At 38.1% G+C, this 17,458-nt stretch overlaps 1 protein-coding gene across 3 annotated transcripts in view; it reads left to right on the forward strand.

Annotated features, from left to right (window-relative positions):
* Positions 1-17,458, forward strand: part of SNX25 (sorting nexin 25) — a 271,192-nt gene that overhangs the window by 32,894 nt on the left and 220,840 nt on the right. For all 3 annotated transcript variants that reach the window (XM_031943724.1, XM_031943723.1, XM_031943725.1), the window contains exon 2: positions 16,982-17,066. In XM_031943724.1, the coding sequence (XP_031799584.1) occupies positions 16,982-17,066 (85 nt within the window). The remainder of the gene's footprint in view (positions 1-16,981; positions 17,067-17,458) is intronic.

The following is a 17,458-nucleotide window of genomic DNA, read 5'->3' on the forward strand; positions in this document are numbered from 1 at the left end:
TTTTAAACCTTTGGGACATTATATATGTTCACCTTAAAAAGAATGAATTTAGAGCATTTGTTATGAATTAGGTCAGGGGTCTGAGACCTTTCTCCCCATCCCCCTCCCCTCCATGCAGAAAGTCTTTACAGTTAATAAGGAGTGGTTATTACATGACTATGGCACAGAAGCAAGAATGTGTTTTTATTAACCAAACAGGGGTTAAAACCACCCAGTCTCCTCTCAATCCTTCCCAATTGGTTAATATTCTGTTGACTAATAGTACCTCCCTCTCTGACTTCTTCATGCCCTCCTAGATATGCTTCCCCTCCCTTGTCATGCACCCCATGTTCAAAGAGGGCAGAAAACTCTTAAGAGGGTGTATTAGTTAATATGCAATTAGTCTATTAAGCATACTCATTCTCCATTTGCCCCAGATAATTGAATCCAACTAATTTGAGCCAGATTGGGGTCTGTGGTAAGATTGTGGTTGAAAAGTATACACGGACCCATTGGTTAAATTCACCTGTTAAGCAACTTTGTTAATTACTTTCAAAATTCTAGTTCTCTGTGGAAAACAGTTTTGTTATTCCATCCTGGGGTGCATCTATTACAATTTCTCCTTTTTTTTCTTTTAACACAAATTTAGTTTCCACATTTTATTCTTCTTAATTTCGAGTTTCCTCATTATCATCTCACATTTCTCCTCAGAGGGTGAATTATAAATTTCCTTAGATATCATCCTCATGTTCCCAGAACCTTGTCACCCTGCTTCTTCAACTTTACATAGGCTGTAATACCATATCCAACTGCGGTGAGTGTCCTGGCTGCCACTATTAGGGAAGTTAGAATGGATGGACACTGCTATTTCTTTTTATTTCCCAAATCATGACTCCAAATACTCTGCAATTGTATTCATGCAGTTAAATCCTGAAGTGCTTTAGTAAGGGTTCCATCAGGAACAGTTTTGTTTGGGATGAAATTAAAACATACTACTCCTGGTAGCATTTTGCATATACCACCACCTTGTTTGACTAGAATCTTTATCTGTTAACTTATTTTCCTAAGCCATTCTGCTGCTTGCATCCAATTAACTGACTATGCCTTGACCTGCATCTCTTACATGGTTAATGAACCTTTGTTGATTATAGTAGATATAATTGATCTAATCTACATTCTAATTGATGGTTGACCACCAAAAGAGGGAGAATTCAAATGTCTGCTTTTTGATTCCTTGCTTAAAACCCATCAGGCACTCCATGTGGAAATCCAGTAGCATCCAAATAGATTCTGTCATCAAATGAACACTATAGGGTCTTTCAACCTCCCTTTTCCTTCTCTTATTTTCTTGGTTTTCCTCACCTGGATCAATGGGGCCTCATATGCTAGGATGAATGGGATAGCCAATTGTACCAGTGCACAAGTATCTGCCCAATTGGGAGGGAGAGTCAATTAGAGTGTTTTTCCTCTAAAGAACCACCTGAAGTCTGCCTTGGCAGGGTAGTCCTTCTAGTGCTCTTCATAGTCACATTCCAGTGCTGGGTGCAAAGGGCCATTCTGCCTAAGTCCTGAAATTTTTGTCTTGAAAGGTAGGCAGAGTGATTGTCTATCCCAAAGATAATGGTGGGAATACCCTGAGTGGTGCTTTTCTTTATTGATATAATAAGGAGAATGAGGTAGAATTTTTTGCAGTGCTGTTGAGGAACAGCCACATCATGCACTTAAACTCGGCCTCATGACCCTCCAATCCTTCATTCGCTTTTTTTTACTTTTTGTATATGTCTGATTAAGTTTTTAAATGAGTCATTTTGCTCTATGAAATTTTTTTCCATTTCACTATTTTTTTTTTTTTTTTTTAGTGAGTTATTTTCTTTCTCCAATTCACAAATTCTGTTTTCTTGCACTTCTTGGGAGTTTTTTACCTTTTCCAATTCACATTTCAGAGAGTTGTTTTCTTTTTCCACTTTGTCAAATTTTTCTGTTAGTGAGTTATATGTCTTTTCTGTACTCTCTTGCATAGCTAAGGTTTTTAATAGTCTCTTCTAGGAGAGCCTTTTATATTGGGGACCAACAATTGTCTGGAGACTGTCTGCTATTAGTCTCTTCAGGGTTGAAAAGTTGTTCTCTTGAATAGAAACTATCAGTTGTCCTTTTGATTTTCTTACTCATTTTGTTAAAGCCTTTAGGGTCTGCCTTCAGGGCCAAGAGGTTACCAGCTTCCTCTGCAGAGCAGTGAGCAATGTATGGACGGGTAGCTGTCCTGCTAGCCAGCTGCAAAAAGCAGCGAGGTACTGGAGTGCTCGGGGAAAGAGTTCCCCACCCAGAAGTAACTCAGGCCTGCAGGGCAGAACTGGGAAAGTGCCCCCAAAGAACCCCTGCTGTGTGAGATAATGACTGCCCTGGGGCTAGAGGCTGAGCAGTGAGAGTTTCACTATCCCAAGCCAAATCCTGCCCTGGGGCTGTGGGTTTTAGCCGTTGAGCAGTGAATGGATTTTCAGGGACAGGAAGTGTCTCTGCTTCGGGAAGCACAGTGCTGTTGGGGAAGTTCTATTGCCCCAGGCCAAGCCCCCGACTGTGCTGATTAGAGGCTGCCCAGGCTGTGCCCCCCTGCCATGCGGGTTTGTAACTGCCCCCGCAAAAGCCCCGAATTGCAGGATGTAGCTGCAGGGCTGCGTTTCAGTCTCCTGAGTCACTTCTGGGTTTGAGTAGCTACAGCCAGTGTTAGGTTCTGGCGTTTTTTAGAATACCTTCTGTTTTAGGCTTTAATTTCTCTGCCAGTTTACTGCTTTGTAATCAAGGCCGAGCAGTTAGCCTATAGCAGAGTGGTCTCTATAACTTCTCTAGCCACAGAGATCACCCCCGCCCCTGGTCTGCTCAGGACGCTAGCCTCTCCCTGCCTGCGCTGGTGTGTTTCTGGCCCCTCAGGACAAACCTTTCCTGGCGATCTTCCAGATTGACTTCAGCTGGTAAGTTGTATGCTTCTGATCTTCATGGATTTAAGCAGTGAAGAGCTATTTCTGAGGCTGGATAAAATAGTTGGTTATGAGGGGAATGAGAGGAGCTTAGAAAGTCGCATGTACCTTCTCTGCCATCTTGGCTCCACCCTCATGACCCTCCAATCCTAAGAGAAATGGTACTCCATATACTGCTGGTCGGTCTGAAACACAAGTGTAACAAGTATTTTTATTCAGTCTTCTAATTATGTGTTTGACCCATTCCATCCAGTTATTAGTGTCCCCATATCCTGTCTTTATTTCTATTGTCTTCTTTTCTAACTTCAGTAGAACTGAGTAGGGCATTTACAAACCTAATTTTTCCATCTCTATAAGAGCCTCCCTAAAGGAAACATAGTAGTGCCCAGGTGGTTGGGAGGGGAAAATTCACTAAATCCCTTTTAAACTGTCCCAATTCCTCCTCTAGTCTCCCAAAGGTTCATCCCTCCCACCTCCCCCTCCTACTTTTGTTGTGCTGCTGGGGGGAACCCATGGGAAACATAAGCAGGAGGTGGGGTGTGGAGATAGAGGAGTAAGGCAGAATGGCTTCTTCTCCTTCCCCACCTTCTGTTCCATACTAACTAAAATTTTTGCAGGGTGTGCTTTTGCAGTGCCAAACTGCAGCATATTCTGACTCTTACCTGTTGTTTCCTTTCTTTCATTAACAAAGACATTAAGTGCCTGACACACCCAATCTTTATCCCTCTCAAACTTTGGCCACCAGACCAGTTGCCCCTGAATGGACCATTTGGCCATTATAACAACATTTAGCCATTTCCTTCTTATTCTTACCCTGAGTTCAGGAACTTTCTTTACAATTTGCTAGCCTCCTCTCTAGGGGACTGTCTTTGGGAATCTCCAGAGGGTCCTTCCCTCTTTCTCTTGAACTCTAATTCCTCATCCTAGGCTTACCAAGAAGTCCCACTTATCCTTAACACTAGAATGTGCCCCCTACTGACAAGACAGTACTTAGCCGCTGTTTTCTTATCTTATCCAACATCTCAACTTTCCTGGTCTGTCCAGATCTTCCTTACCTCACTCTTAGTGCAAACCCAAAATTCTGGACCACTACTTGAAGGGGACAGCTTAAAGGAAGGAGAAGTGAGGACTGCTGGAAATGGAGTGGGAGTGCTCTTTTCATACCATCATGTTCCCAGGACTGACCTGCTGAGCTTCTGTATCCTGGATGAGCCTCCAGATTGTTATAAATGTGGTCAGGGTTCTGAGACCCTCCAAAATGACGAAAAGTCTCCAGAATTAATAAGGAGTGATTATTACATTCCTGCAGAAATGTCCTTATGTAGATGCTCTGGTACAGAAGTAAAAACCTGCTTTTATTAACCAACCCCCTTCCATGTACCATCTCTTCTCTCAGTCCTTCCCGGTTGGTTAATATTCTACTGATGAATAGTACCTCCTTCTCTGCCACCTTCATGTCCTCCTAGATATGCTCCCTCTCCCTTGTCATGAGTCCCATATTTAAAGAGGGCAGAAAACTCCTCTTATGAGGTGTGATTATTATATTAAGCATGCTGATTCCCCATTTGCCTTTGCCAGGTCATCAGCTCTTACTAGTCTGAGCCAGATTGGGGTTTGTGTTAATACTGTGGTTGAAAAGGACCCATTTCTGAATTTGAATCCACCTGTTAAGCAATTTTGTTAATTATTTTCAGAATGCTAGTTCTCTGTGGAAAACAAACTGTTATGTTACTACATCCTGGTGTCCATTTATCACTGTATTCATTGTGGAAGCCATTTGTTTTGCATATAAAGAACCTGAGGCTCAGAGAGAGGATCAAGACTCCAAAAACAACGCTCCTTCCATTACACTATATTTCCTAATTTGTTTATGATAGTAAAATTTGGAAGCCTGAAAGGCTCCATAAGGAATTCCCTATAATACAATAAACCATTCTTGTAGAAAGATATAATTGTTTTCAAATTTAGAAAGTGATTTATAACATCATCATAGGGGAATGTTTTCTATCACATGGAAGAACAATAAATTCATTAGTTTGCTGTTACTAATTTGGTTATGAAAGCTTAACATTAAGACATTAAGATGATTTCCCAGACATTGCTAATCTTGCTTTCTTCATGTGAGTCACCACTTCCACATGTGGGTCATCACTTCCACTCTTTCCCCATCAGAAAATTGGCTCTTCCTGAAATCAACTACCTTGAACTTTGATAGGCCAGCTTTGGTCTTGCTCAGTTTCATGTCTTCATGGCACTTTATGGACTTCTCCAGGCAAGCTATCATGTGTGAATCTTTGTGTCTCTCCTCCCCCCCCCCCCCCCCCCCCCCCCCCCCCCCCCATTAGACTGGCAGCTCCTTGAGGGCAGGGACTGTCTAGTATGCTTTTGTATGTATTTTAAAAGTTTATCACATTGCTAGACACACATTCTCTCTGTCTTTATCTCTCTTCTGTGTCTCTTTCTTGACTTTTTTCTTTCTTTCCCCAATTTCTTATTTGTTTAAATGTGATTTTTTTCCTCCCTTTACATTTATAATTAAAAGAAAGTACCCCAAACCATAATTTGAAGAGGTCTGGAGAGAAGTTTCCTATAGTCTACCATCTAGTAGTTTTCTATTTTAATTAATTATTCTTGTTAACTAGATGCTAATCTCCTTCTCCCGCGGTCCCCTCCTCCCCCCCAGGACTGCCAAATACTTTTCATACTTTCTTAATTCACTGCAAAGCATCAGTTACCCTCCCTAGTTTCAGTTCTTTTTGTTTTCATTAAAACTGCTCATTTATAGGAGTAAACATCATGTGTTGGTTGGAATGATCTCTTACCTTTTATTATTTTTATTTATTTATTTATTTTATTATGGCTTTTTATTTACAAGATATATGCATGGGTAATTTTTCAACATTGACAGTTGCAAAACTTTTTGTTCCAACTTTTCCCCTTCTTCCCCCCATCTCCTCCCCCAGATGGCAGTACATGTTAAATATGTTAAAGTAAATGCTAAATACAATATAGGATACATATCCATACAGTTATTTTGGGGCACAAGAAGAATCGGACTTTGAAATAATGTACAATTAACCTATGAAGGAAATCAAAAATGCAGACAGACAAAAACAGAGGGATTGGAAATGCTATGTAGTGGTTCACACTCATTCCCCAGAGTTCTTTCGCTGGATGTAGCTGGTTCTATTCATTATTGAACAAATGGAACTGATTTGGTTCATATCATTGTTGAAGAGAGCCATCAAAATTGATCATCATATAGTATTGTTGTTGAAGGTCCTGCTCATTCTACTCAGCATCAGTTCATGTAAGTCTTTCTAAGCCTCTCTGTATTCATCCTGTTGGTCATTTCTTACAGAACAATAATATTCCATAACATTCAAATGCCACAATTTGTTCAGCCATTCTCCAATTGATGGGCATCCATTCATTTTCCAGCTTCTAGCCACTACAAATAGGGCTGCCACAAACATTTTTGCACATACCTCTTACCTTTTAGAAGAGACTATCATGAATTTCATACACATGACATGTAGCTTGGGGTCTAACACATGACTATTGCCATGGTTTCCCTGAGTACAGAATTTGATAATAATTCTTCCTTGCTATAGCTACTGTTGGACATCATCCCTAATTTTCAAAAATATTTATAAACATTAATAAATTAGTATGCTGATATGATGATCTCACTTATAGCTCATCTCTTTCCATGAATATAGATGTTTAATAGATATGTGTACCTAAAAAGTTTTATTAATGCTAGTTGCTTTTATATCATAATTATTTCCCCATATAGCATAACATTTTTAGCTTTCTACCATTTCTTCTAATAAAGAAAAACAGCCAAGTAAAACCATCCAATACAATAATTACACTTGTATGCATATTCAGTATTTAGCATCTGTAGTCCTCTTCTTCTCTAGAAGAAGGGAGTATTTATGTTTAGTCATCTATCTTCTAGAGCCAATAATAATCATATGAGGTTTTTTTAAAAGTTGTTTTCATTCACATGGTTTTGATTTCTTCATTATCTATCAGTTCATATAAGTCTTCCCATGTTTCTTGGGATTGTTTATATTCACTTATAGTGTAATAATTCCTAAACTGATGAATGCCAGCTTGGGCTTTACTGTCATGAAATGTGCTTCTACTAATACTTTAGTATATATGAACTCTTTTGCCTTTAGGCTCCTTGAGGCATATGCCCAGTAATAGGATCACAAGTTCAAAGGATTTAAGCAATTTAGTAATTTTTTCAGAATAATTTCCTATAGCTCTTCAGATGGTTTGGCATTTTATAAAGCCCATTAACAGGATATTAATATCACTAACTTCCCATCATCCCTCTGTTACATGTATTATTTTGAGACAATATTTGTACTTACATTGTATTGTAAAATAAGAAAGGAAAGGAAAGGTTCAACCCAGTTAGTCTGTTACTTGAGTTTATTTCTGTCACCTTATGGGGTGTACATTCCTTCTGTACATTCCCACAAAGCCATGGGAAAGTTGATTGTCCCTCTGGTGGATTTCTGCTATTGCAGTTTGAGTTCTTATTGCAGGAGTTCTTTCATGCCTTGAAAGTTGTAAGAAATGGGCACAGTGATTTAATATCAGCATCTAGAAAAACAAACAAATTCCTTATTTAAACTTCAAGAATTTGGGTTCAAATTTTTCTTCTATTATCTACTCTGTGTGTGATATTGGAAAACTCATTTAGCTTCTCTGGTATCTGAGTTTAATCGTATGTAAAATTGGAAAGGAGGCAGGTTGTGGGGGTTGGGAGTGGTTGGGCTAGTTGATCTCCACTAAGGTCCTTTCTGGCTATAAATAATCATCAGATAAAAGACCTTGCTTAAGACACAACTTCTGGATGTAATAGAGTGTAATGTCCAAACACCAACAATCTCTTTCAAAATAATTTTTAGTTAAGCCTCAAAGTATATGATATTAGTCTTCCTTGAATGCAATTGCATACTTGAATTCTAAGAAAATAACTCCTTTAGAAAAATTGTTGGTTTAAATTTCAAAGGGTAGCTTTTTTCATTTCCTGATCTAAAAACAGATAAGTTTAAAAAAACCTCAACAACCCACTTTAAAAAACCCCAACAACCTGACAACATGGCAGCCTATCAGTTGTGTGTCTCTTTACACATAGAATTTTCAGCATATGGCTACTTATCATTTTTGAAACTAAATAAAAAGTTGTTCTGTGTCATTTACAATTAAAATCATAAAAACATAAACAAGGAATCTGGCTTTTCCAAATCTTTATTTAGTTGTAGGGCTTGGAACCTCTATTTCAGAAACCATTTCTATTGGAGAAAGGGGACTGAGACAATGGAGCACATCCAGTAGATTTAGGCTTACCTCTTTTTAAGGCAGAATCAACATTTTCATAGTGATTCCTTCATTTGCCTTGTATTTTTATAACTCTAGTACCTTGTAAATATTTGTGGGGAGAGTAGTTTATCCAGACTTGTGATTTCATCAATATGGAAAATTTCCAGTGTAGAATTCCTTCAGTCAGGGCAGATTAAGAGTTTGGCTTTGGTTTTAGAAAGGTATCTGGAGCGCTGAGAGATTTAGGGGATTTAGCTATAGTCACATAGCTAGTGTGGGTCAGAGACAGATCATAAACCCGTCTTCCTTTGCTATTCTCAGGAGTACAATGAAGGAAAATTTTTCCTTGATAAAAAAATTTTTTTTACCATACCCAGAGAAAGAACTGATTGTGTCTGAATACAGATCAAAGCATATTCTCTCTCTCTCTCTCTTTTTTTAAACTTTATTTTTCTTCAGAGGTTTTTGTTGGAAGATAGGGGAAGGGAGAGAGATCTAATGGTTTTTTTTCATAGCATGACTTTTATGGAAATGTGTTACATGACTTCAGGAGTTGGTTCTTAATGGGGGACTGGGACTGGGGATAAGGGAGAGAATCAGAAACCCCAAAATTTTAAAAATAAATGTTAAAAAAATTGTTTTAAATATAGCTGGGGAAAATAAGCAAATAAATAAATTCAAATCTTCCTGGCTCTGAATTTATCACTTTTTACTAAACCAGACTGCCTGTAATAAAGGGTTTATCAATGTGTGTTGGTTTGAATTGAAATGAATTCCTACCTACTCACCTCCCAGATCATTTCATTTTGTAAAAAATGTAGGAGTCATGTCATTTTTTTTTTTTTTTTGACTGGACCACAGTGACATGCTTTTAAAATAAATTAAGTAAAACTACAAATCTTTATTGTAAATTGCTTGCTTTTCTTTTCAAGTATATAATAAATTGAGCATATTACTTTCAAAATTGTCTTGCTTATCTTTGGGAAATGGTAGTTTCTTAAGACTCATTCTCAATATGGAAAAAGTGTTAGTTTATCCAGTGAGCATAAGTTAAGTTCTTTATGTCAGATGAGGATTAATTGAAAGAAATAATAGTGTTTAATTCAGAGAATAGAAAAATGTAGAAAGACATAATAGCTGTCTATGTCTAAAGTAAGACATGGAAGACATTCTTTGTGTCTCAGGATCAGGACTTATGGTTGGAAGTTGTTGAGAGGAATGTTTGATCTATTAAAAGATGACTTTGCATTACTTAGAATGATCCCTATGCCTAGGAATATTTAAGCAGAAACTGAATGACTTGTCATGGACATTGTTTAGAAGATTTATTAGTTTAGTAGGAGGTTGAACTAAATGACTTTTAAGGTCCCTTTCAACTTAAGGATTTTATGAGTTTATCAAAACTCCTTTTTAAATTTTCTTTGTGACTTTTTTATTTTCCAGAGAAAGAAAAATATAGTTTCTTTTGTTAGTGATTTAGTTTCTGAATAAGTCCTTCTCTTCCTGTTTGTTATAAAGCTGCTTAGTTCATTTACTAGGGACCAGAATTAAAAAAAGAAAAAAAAAAAAGAGAAACAGTAAGAATCATGAAATAGCAAATTAAGAAGGAATCTAGCTAGGACATCTAAGCCAACTTCTGGGTTTTACAGTTGAGGAAACTAAATCCTAGAGACTTGTCTAAATGCCTACTATCATATAGCTATTAAGTACATTATAGGCTTGCTCCTTCAAGGTAGGAACTATTTTTACTTTACCTTGTGTCCCTGAACAATATCCTTGTGCATAGTAAGAGCTTGATAAATACTGAATTGATTTGCAGGCTTTTTGCTAAGTTGCTTTCTTGTGTTTGTCATACACCTCCAGTACATATTTAGATATTGACAATATTTTGTAATATATCATGTGACATAAATTCAAATTGTTAGTATTCATTAAAAGAAAGGTATTCTGTGGCTTACTGTATTTTAAATTGGGGAAAGGATTTTTGCTTATCACTATGATGGAGATGGCAAACCCTGCTTCAAATTGGTGTTCCTGTGTTCATAAGAAGAAGACATAGTCAGCATTGTCAATGAACATTGAGTGCCAACGTGTGTATGTGGCTAGGTTCCAGGTAGTTCCTGGTTGCCTAGTTGCAAGAGTACTTAGGATTTAGGATTGCATTTTCTTTGGATAGTGCCTCTCTAAGAGAGGATGACTTTAGTTAGCTATTTAGGTAAAGTGGATCTTAATTTGACTTGGCAGAAGATTCCAAGCTGGTGTTATTTAGGAGCAGAACAGAAAGCTGATAAGCACAAAACTTTTTTCTTGATAAGTGATATATACTGAGGGGGAAGGGAGAGCTTTTACGTTTTGTCCTATATTTGGAAGGCCATAATTAATGCAAGGAAAACTTTCTTTTCCCATTTACTTTATATTATATTATTTAATATATTCCATATATTATCTCCACAAGTTCCATTTATTTTATATCAAATCTTTCATAGAATTTTTCTCCAGAATTTCACAAGTTTTAGTGATAAAAATATTGATAACAGAATCAAGATGCAAAATTATCTGAGCAGGTTAGAACTTGGGACTGCAAACAAGTCTTGAATTTACCTTCAAAAGATGTGCTTGGCCTGCTGCAGGTTGAGGGTGGCTTGGGGTGGCTCCTCCCAGCAGTGAGACTGTTCTCCGAAATAATGTTCTCCCCACCTCCATCCCTCCCTCACTTTTCTGGACAGTCAGCTAGGCTACTGGGCCACTCCCTCTCTCCCCTAATTGAGTTGATCACAGGTATAAACCTAGTTATGGCTCTGCCAAACTAAAGTAGTGTGATGGGGCAAGCAGACCTGGTTTCAAATCCTACTTATGTCATTTACTATCTGTGTGATTTGGGAGGTGTCACTTCAACTGACTGGTCTTAGTTTCCTAATCTGAAAGATGAAGGAATTTCAGAGTTCCTTCCAGGTCTACATCTATGACTATGACCTAGTGATAGGATATGGAGAGTAAAGAAGAACGGAGCGTGACTGAAGTTGTGAGCCTGGGAGACTTAGAAAAGTTCAGTTCAGCGAGTATTTAGTAATTCTGAATTCCTTCAGGAATAACAAGTAACCTGTTATGAGTCAAGTACTATTCTATGCACTAAAAATACAGAGATACAACCAAAATAGTTATTAATTACTGCTATTATTATTAAGTTGAACTCAGATAATTGGATATGAAATATCCATATAATAAGTCATCAGACATTTAGTAAATATCTATTAGGAGTTAGGCTGGGGATGTACATGATAATGGAAACAATCCCTACTTTCAGGGAATGGAGGAGACACAAGTACATATTATTTGAGTGAAGGGCTATGTGGAGGGAACTGAAAAACTAGGAGAGTCTGGAAAAGTAGAAATGGCCTTGGCAAAGGCTCCAAGATAGGAGATGGAATGTCATATTATGGGAAACAATGAGGGAGGGAGGGCAAGATTGGCAGTAGTATTGAGTGTTTGAGTGAGGAATAATGTGGAAGAGAGATTGAAGGGAACTTTGGGGGGCTTTAAATTCCAAACAAAGGAGTTTCTATTTTATCCTGGTGATTATAGGATCCAAAATGGCCATGGTCCCACCTCTGCTTGAGGAATTTCAGTTTGGTGGTTATATGGGGAGGAAGGATTGGAGAGGAAAGAAGCTGCATAGGAGTTAGAGGGGGCAGTTTTTTTTCCTCTAAAGCAGTTGGGGTTAAGTGACTTGCCCAGGGTCACATAGCTAGGAAATATTAAGTGTCTGAGACCAGAATTTGAACTCATGTCCTCCTGACTTCAGGGATGGTGCTCTATCCACTGTGTGACCTAACTACCCCTGGAAGGGGCAGTTTTAGTGAAGTAATGGGGTGAGAAACTGATCGAAGAAGGTTAAAAAAAAGCAAGAGATGGCTCTTTCAGGCAGTTTGACAGTAAGGTATAATTTAGACTGGCGAGGTCAATTGGGGAAAAAAATTTTTTTATTTATTTTTGTGAGGCATTTGGGGTCAAATGACTTCCCCAGGGTCACACAACTAGTAAATAAGTAATTCTGCCATATTTGAACTCATGTCTTCTGACTTCAGGGCCCATACTCTATCCACTGCTCTATCTGGCTGCCCCCAAATGAAAACTGGAGTCATCTTATTGTTGAAGAGAGCAACGTCCACCAGAATTGATCATCCTATTGTATTGTTGTTAAAGTATATAATGATCTCCTGGTCCTGCTCATTTCACTCAGCATCAGTTCATGTAAGTCTCTCCAGGCCTTTCTGAAATCATCTTGTTGGTCATTTCTTACAGAGCAGTAATATTCCATAACATTCATATACCACAATTTATTCAGCCATTCTCCAACTGATGGGCATCCACTCAGTTTCCAGTTTCTGGCCACTACAAACAGGGCTGCCACAAACATTTTGGCACATACAGATCCTTTTCCCTCCTTTAAGATCTCTTTGCGATATAAGCCCAGTAGTAACACTGCTGGATCAAAGGGTATGCACAGTTTGATAACTTTTTGAGCATAGTTCCAAATCACTCTCCCGAATGGCTGGATGTGTTCACAATTCCACCAACAATGTATCAGTGTCCATGGGTAATTTTTTAACATTGACTCTCGCAAAACCTTCTTTTCCAACGTTTCCCTTCCTTGCCCCCAACCCCTTCCCTAGATGGCAGGTAGTCCAGTACATGTTAAATATTATACAATAATTAAATAAAATTTTTCTAATACAGACTTTGAAAGGGTTAAGAACTCTGATTTATACATTGATCAACCATGATTTCAGCGGATGCTATCTACTTCCTGATATAGAAATGATAGACTAAATGTGGAGAATGAAACATTTTTATACATGGCCATCATGGTAATTTCTTTTGCTTGATTATGCCTATTTGTTAAAAGAAGTTTATTTTTTGTTTTGTTATTTTTCCGATTGGCAGAAGAAAGGAGGAAAAGAAAATAAATATTTGTGTTAATTGAACAACCAAAAAAACCCTTTAAAAATAAAAATCATGAGCCAAGTCCTGAAATTCTTGAGGAAGAGTAATATATGCCCTCCATATAGTTCAGAACCAGGACCCATAGGGAGAAGTTGACTTCAATAGAGATCTGAACAGGGTGATATAAAAGATGGAGAGTGGCTCCAAGGAATTAATTGTTGATACATAATGGTAGAGGGAAGGTACAAAAGTGAGAATGGGAAGCAGAAAGTAATAAGATTCATTCTTCTGACTCAGTGTTTCCAGTGAATGGAGTGGGTATTTGAAGAAGGTTTTTATATTGAAGAGAATGGTGAGGGATGCTGTATCTTCTGGAAAGATCCAACTTTCTGTGAGTGCCCAAGATAGAGTACAAGATGATTGCACCTCAAAAGGGCATTTGTGGATAATGGAACATTAGCTTCATAGAGGTATGAAGAGAGTTAGCAGATGAAAAGGTGGTTTTTTTGTTTTTTGTTTTTTTAAATCTTGGCAGACAGCTGCCCTGAATATGAAGACCTGGGTCTGAATTCTTCTTCTTCTTCTTTTTTTTTTTTTTTTTAATTTTAATAGCTTTTTATTTACACGTTATATGCATGGGTAATTTTACAGCATTGACAGTTGTCAAACCTTTTGTTCCAATTTTTCCCCTCCTTCCCCCCACCCCCTCCCCTAGATGGTGTTACGCCACAGTTCTCTTTAACTGTTCTGACTTGGTTTTCCTGCACTAGTGTCTCAGTTTCCTTAATTGTTCTCTCAATCCCCTAAACTGTTAACCCCCCCCCCCCCCCCTCTTCTGGTCGATTAAGATTGGGAACCGTTTACTCTAAGGTTATAAATTGTTAGCAAGATAAACAAGAGAGCAGACCTCCTGACTCTTCCCTGTCCTCAAGAATTTACAATATCCCTCTAAAATATTCCAAGATACCTCACTGACATCTTTATCTCTGGGTATTCAGACATCCTGTCTCTGGGCTTTTCGGATTTATGGCCTCCCCTATCCTGACAGAAACTTTTGAGCCCTTTTCATTTTCTTTGTCTCTAGAGGGTATTTAAGAGCTTGAGATACTCCCATTCATTGCTGGAGGATGTATGACAGTCTCCTCCAGCCCTGGGACCAACATGGTTTCCTTGGTCCCAGTATATCTTTATCTCTGTCTGACTGGATAATTTGAGACGAGAGTCCTGTCCAATCAGTTATACTCTCCAATTAATAAAATATTGAAAACTCTCTAATCTCTCTCCTGCCTCAGTTTCTCCGGCATTACAGATGGCAGGATGTGGGTCTGAATTCTTAATGCTTAACTACTTGTGTGATCTTGGGCAACTCATTTTGAAAATGAGTAAAATGAAGAACTTATATTAATCTCCAAGATCTTTTTTAGTACTTAATTTTATAGTTCTTGTTATTAGTCCTTCATAGTGATTGAAAAAAATCCATACTAATGTTCAGTTATCTGTGGAATATTAGTGGGGAGTAGAAACAAGGCTTAATACCCACATTCTATAGGAGGTCTTTCCTGCTTCCATATTTCTTTATTTTGGATATACTTTATCGTTTTGGTCTCTACCTGTTTGCTTCTGTATGCTAATTAATGTTTTGACATTGTATAACTTTCGTCTTGCTTTTGGCCCCTTTACTGCTTCAAATAGTACTAATAATGTCCATGGTCCTGCCTACATCAGGCTGCCTTGCTAGGGTCATAGTCCTTCCATGGAGGATTTCCTGTTGTCTCTTTCCTTAGAGTGGTTTGTTTGTTTGTTTGCTTGTTTTTTTGCTGAGGCAATCAGGGTTAAGTGACTTGCCCAGGGTCACACAGGTAGGAAGTGGTAAGTGTCTGAGGTCAAATTTGAACTCAGGTCTTCCTGACGTTAGGGCTGGTGCTCTATCTACTGCACCACCTAGCTGCCGCCCCCCCTCCCCCCTTAGAGTGGATCATTGGGAAAAAAGTGAACCTGGGAACCTAGAAAAGGAGAAAGATCTTCCTAGAAAAGGATGGTAAGGTGACCCACTGACTGCTTTGGTTCTTGGTTTGTTTAAGGTTGGCCCAGCCTGCCCACCTCCTGATAGAGAGGTGACATACTCCAAATATTTTTCAGACATGGCCAGTGTGGAAATTTTGTTTTGCGTATACTGTTTATAATAAGGGTTTTGTTTTTCATTCTCATTTAGGGAAGTGGCTGGGGTAGGAGGAAGAGAAGTTAGATTTTTGTTGATTGAAAAAAATAAATACTTACCTCATTGGGTCATTGGGAACTCAAATGAAATAATATCCGTAAAACACTTTGCAGATAGTCAAAAAGCACATAAACATCACTTGTCCTCATTCTAGTCATTGTATCTCTCTGTTGTCAGCAAGATGCTTTGCAAAATACTAAAGAATAGCATTTCCCTTCATTGTTAAGTGGATTCTCAAGAGATTAATCACCTCCCTAGAGCATCTTAAAGTATAAAAACATTAGAGCCTCTGCATCTCTTTTTTTCTGCCTCTTTTGTTTGGTTGACCCTTGCAAATTCCTTCTACTGCCTGGTTCTTTGTACTTTCCTTTCCTGACAATTTTTTTTTAAAAAATCAGTTCTTTCTATTGCTTAAAATAAACCTCTTAGTTAAAAAGTTAGGTTGATAATACATGAACTTCTGATGAGAATCATTCCATGTGTACCTAGGAAAGGAGAACATGGGGACAGCCAGAAAGTTCTAATCATAGGTTGGACAGGTCTCATCTTTGTATTCTTAGAATCTAGTTCAGTGACTGACACAAAGAATGTACGTAATAAATGCTCACTGATTTGAATTGAATTGAATAGGCTTCTGCCTAAAATATACCATTTCAGAGATCTTAAAAAACAAACAGCAAAAACAAACAAACAAACAAACCTAGAACTATCTCCTATTCCCTTCCTTAAGAGACACAGTCTTTCATTTATTTTCCTTCATTGGGTCTTAGTTTCCTCATTTATATAAAACCAATGTGTCCTGCCTCTTCCCCCTTTGCTAGTATCCTTTCTCTCTCCTTCCCCCCTTCATCCATCTCTCTCTCTCTCTCTCTCTCTCTCTCTCTCTCTCTCTCTCTCTTTCTCTCTCTCTCTCTCGCGCGCGCGCTTTTTCCCCCCCCTTCCTCCTTTCCCTGCTCTCTCCCCCAATTGTCTCCATGCCTGACCATGAGGACTTTTCCTGACCTTCAACACCATATGGTACAACTGCCCCTTGATCACTCCCCACCATTCTTGTTATAACTCTCTCATGGGTTCCCTTTTCTTCCACTCCTTGGATAGGAAATGACTTAGATCAACCCCTCTCCCAGAATACTCACACCTCTGATTAGACTATTCCTTGAGCCACTGATTTTTACATCCTGTTTTGATATTCTTAATTCTGGCTTTTTATAATACTTTGTATACATGATCTCATTTTCTGGAATACAAACAACCCTGTGAAGTAGACACTACAGGTATTACTGTCCTCATTTTGTAGATGAGAAAATGGAGACTCCATAAGGCTATGTAACTTGTCTCTGGACTCCTAACTAATAATTGCCATGAGAAAGATTTGGATCTCCATCTTCCTGTCTCCAAGTCCAGCACTGATTCCATCATACAGTGCTGTCTCTTCAAGTCTTCTGTTCTGATTTAAAACCAGGTGGTGTTTTTCATAGTATAATTTATTCCTCCATTAACACATATCCTATTTATATTTCAGAGTCCTTTATCTGGAAATTCACATGAGTCTATCCAATCCAGAAGGGTAGTGATTTCTCATAACATGGATAAAGCTCTGAAAGAAGGTAAGGATTTTATATAGATAATAGATATAGGCATAGCTATTTATATAGATAGCTATATATCTATTCAAACACAAATTTCTGTGTAAAGCAGACCATTATATTTTGAAATTCAGATAAGATGAAGGTTTCTATTGTTTAATCCATAACAGTGAGGACTTTTTCTTTATGGGCATTTGTGTTAAAATTTTTATACCAGGTGCACATAGTGATGTTAAAATAGTTCTACTTTTTGCTTTCCTGGCTTTATATTTAATCCCTGTTTGTTTTACCAGACAAATGGAAAAACAAACACACAGTTGTTATCAGTGACTTCCTAAACTCCTGAACTAGATTTGTTTCAGTTTGCCATAAGAAATATTATATTTCAGCGGTAATACCTATCAAGGCCAAGT

Source organism: Sarcophilus harrisii, chromosome 6 (assembly GCF_902635505.1).
Source record: "Sarcophilus harrisii chromosome 6, mSarHar1.11, whole genome shotgun sequence".
Lineage (NCBI taxonomy): Eukaryota > Metazoa > Chordata > Mammalia > Dasyuromorphia > Dasyuridae > Sarcophilus > Sarcophilus harrisii.